Here is a 1,009-nt window from a genome sequence, read left to right as displayed (position 1 = left end):
AACCCGCCCGCGAGCGTCGGCGGCAGCGTCCAAGACGGCTGCGGCGAGTTTATGCCCGGCGGCGAAGAGGGCACAATCGAGGCCCTCAAATGCGCCGCCTGCGACTGCCACCGCAATTTCCACCGGAAAGAGGTCGATGGAGGCGGTGGAAACCGCCCGTACGGCTCCTCCGCCGCCCTCAGACCACCACCGGCGGTGGGGATGAGCATGATGATGAGTCCCCTCATGGTTTCGCCCCCGGCGAGTTTCCACCACCGGAAGTACGGAATGGTAACGCCGATGAGCGTTGCTTACGGCGGAGGAGGAGCCGAGTCGTCGAGCGAGGATCTGAATTTGTACGGACAGTCAAGTGGGGAGTACGGAGCGGCTGTGGGAACGCAGACGCAACCGCCGTTTTCGATGACGAAGAAGCGATTCCGGACGAAGTTTACATCGGAGCAGAAGGAGAGGATGATGGAGTTTGCCGAGAAGCTGGGATGGAGGATGAACAAGCAAGACGAGGAAGAGCTGGAGAGATTCTGCGCAGAGATCGGAGTCAAGAGGCAAGTGTTCAAGGTTTGGATGCATAATAACAAAAACAATGTCAAGAAACAACAGTCCATGTAATGATCATGAAGATCATATAATATATATATAGGCCTATATCTATATGAAATATATATATATGTATGGCATGAGTGTTAGTGTTAATTATTGTGGATGATGAAAGACCATGTGTTTCAATGTTTAGTTTAGCAGTTGTGTTTCCATCACTGCATGTTTTGCTTGTCAGTGATCTTGTTTTGTTTATAGTTCATGTCTCCTGGCCTTTTAGGAATAATATTTATTTTTCTCTCTAAAATTATGCTTTACAATTGGTAAATGCTAGTTCTATATCAATACCCATATCATTTGATCATGGTTCATACATATGTATATATATATTAATGGATGAAATGTACCAAAAATTTATACAGGTTATAATCTTTTGGCAGTGAAGGGTGGTATTGCCAACATTTTTCACGTACAT

The 1,009-nt window shown here is 46.7% G+C and overlaps 1 protein-coding gene across 2 annotated transcripts in view; it reads left to right on the top strand.

Annotated features, from left to right (window-relative positions):
* LOC104813828 (zinc-finger homeodomain protein 5) overlaps positions 1–789 on the top strand; it is a 1,805-nt gene extending 1,016 nt beyond the window's left edge. Inside the window, exon 2 of one of the 2 annotated variants that reach the window (XM_010541597.1) lies at positions 8–789. In XM_010541597.1, coding sequence (XP_010539899.1) covers positions 8–606 — 599 coding nt within the window. In that variant the 3' untranslated portion in view covers positions 607–789. The remainder of the gene's footprint in view (positions 1–7) is intronic. The other variant, XM_010541598.1, reaches the window with a different exon arrangement.
* The last annotated feature ends 220 nt before the right edge of the window (positions 790–1,009 follow it).

This window comes from Tarenaya hassleriana, unplaced genomic scaffold (assembly GCF_000463585.1).
Source record: "Tarenaya hassleriana unplaced genomic scaffold, ASM46358v1 Cleome20, whole genome shotgun sequence".
Lineage (NCBI taxonomy): Eukaryota > Viridiplantae > Streptophyta > Magnoliopsida > Brassicales > Cleomaceae > Tarenaya > Tarenaya hassleriana.
The sequence above is the reverse complement of the archived record's forward strand: the minus strand, read 5'-3'. Positions and strand labels throughout refer to the sequence as shown.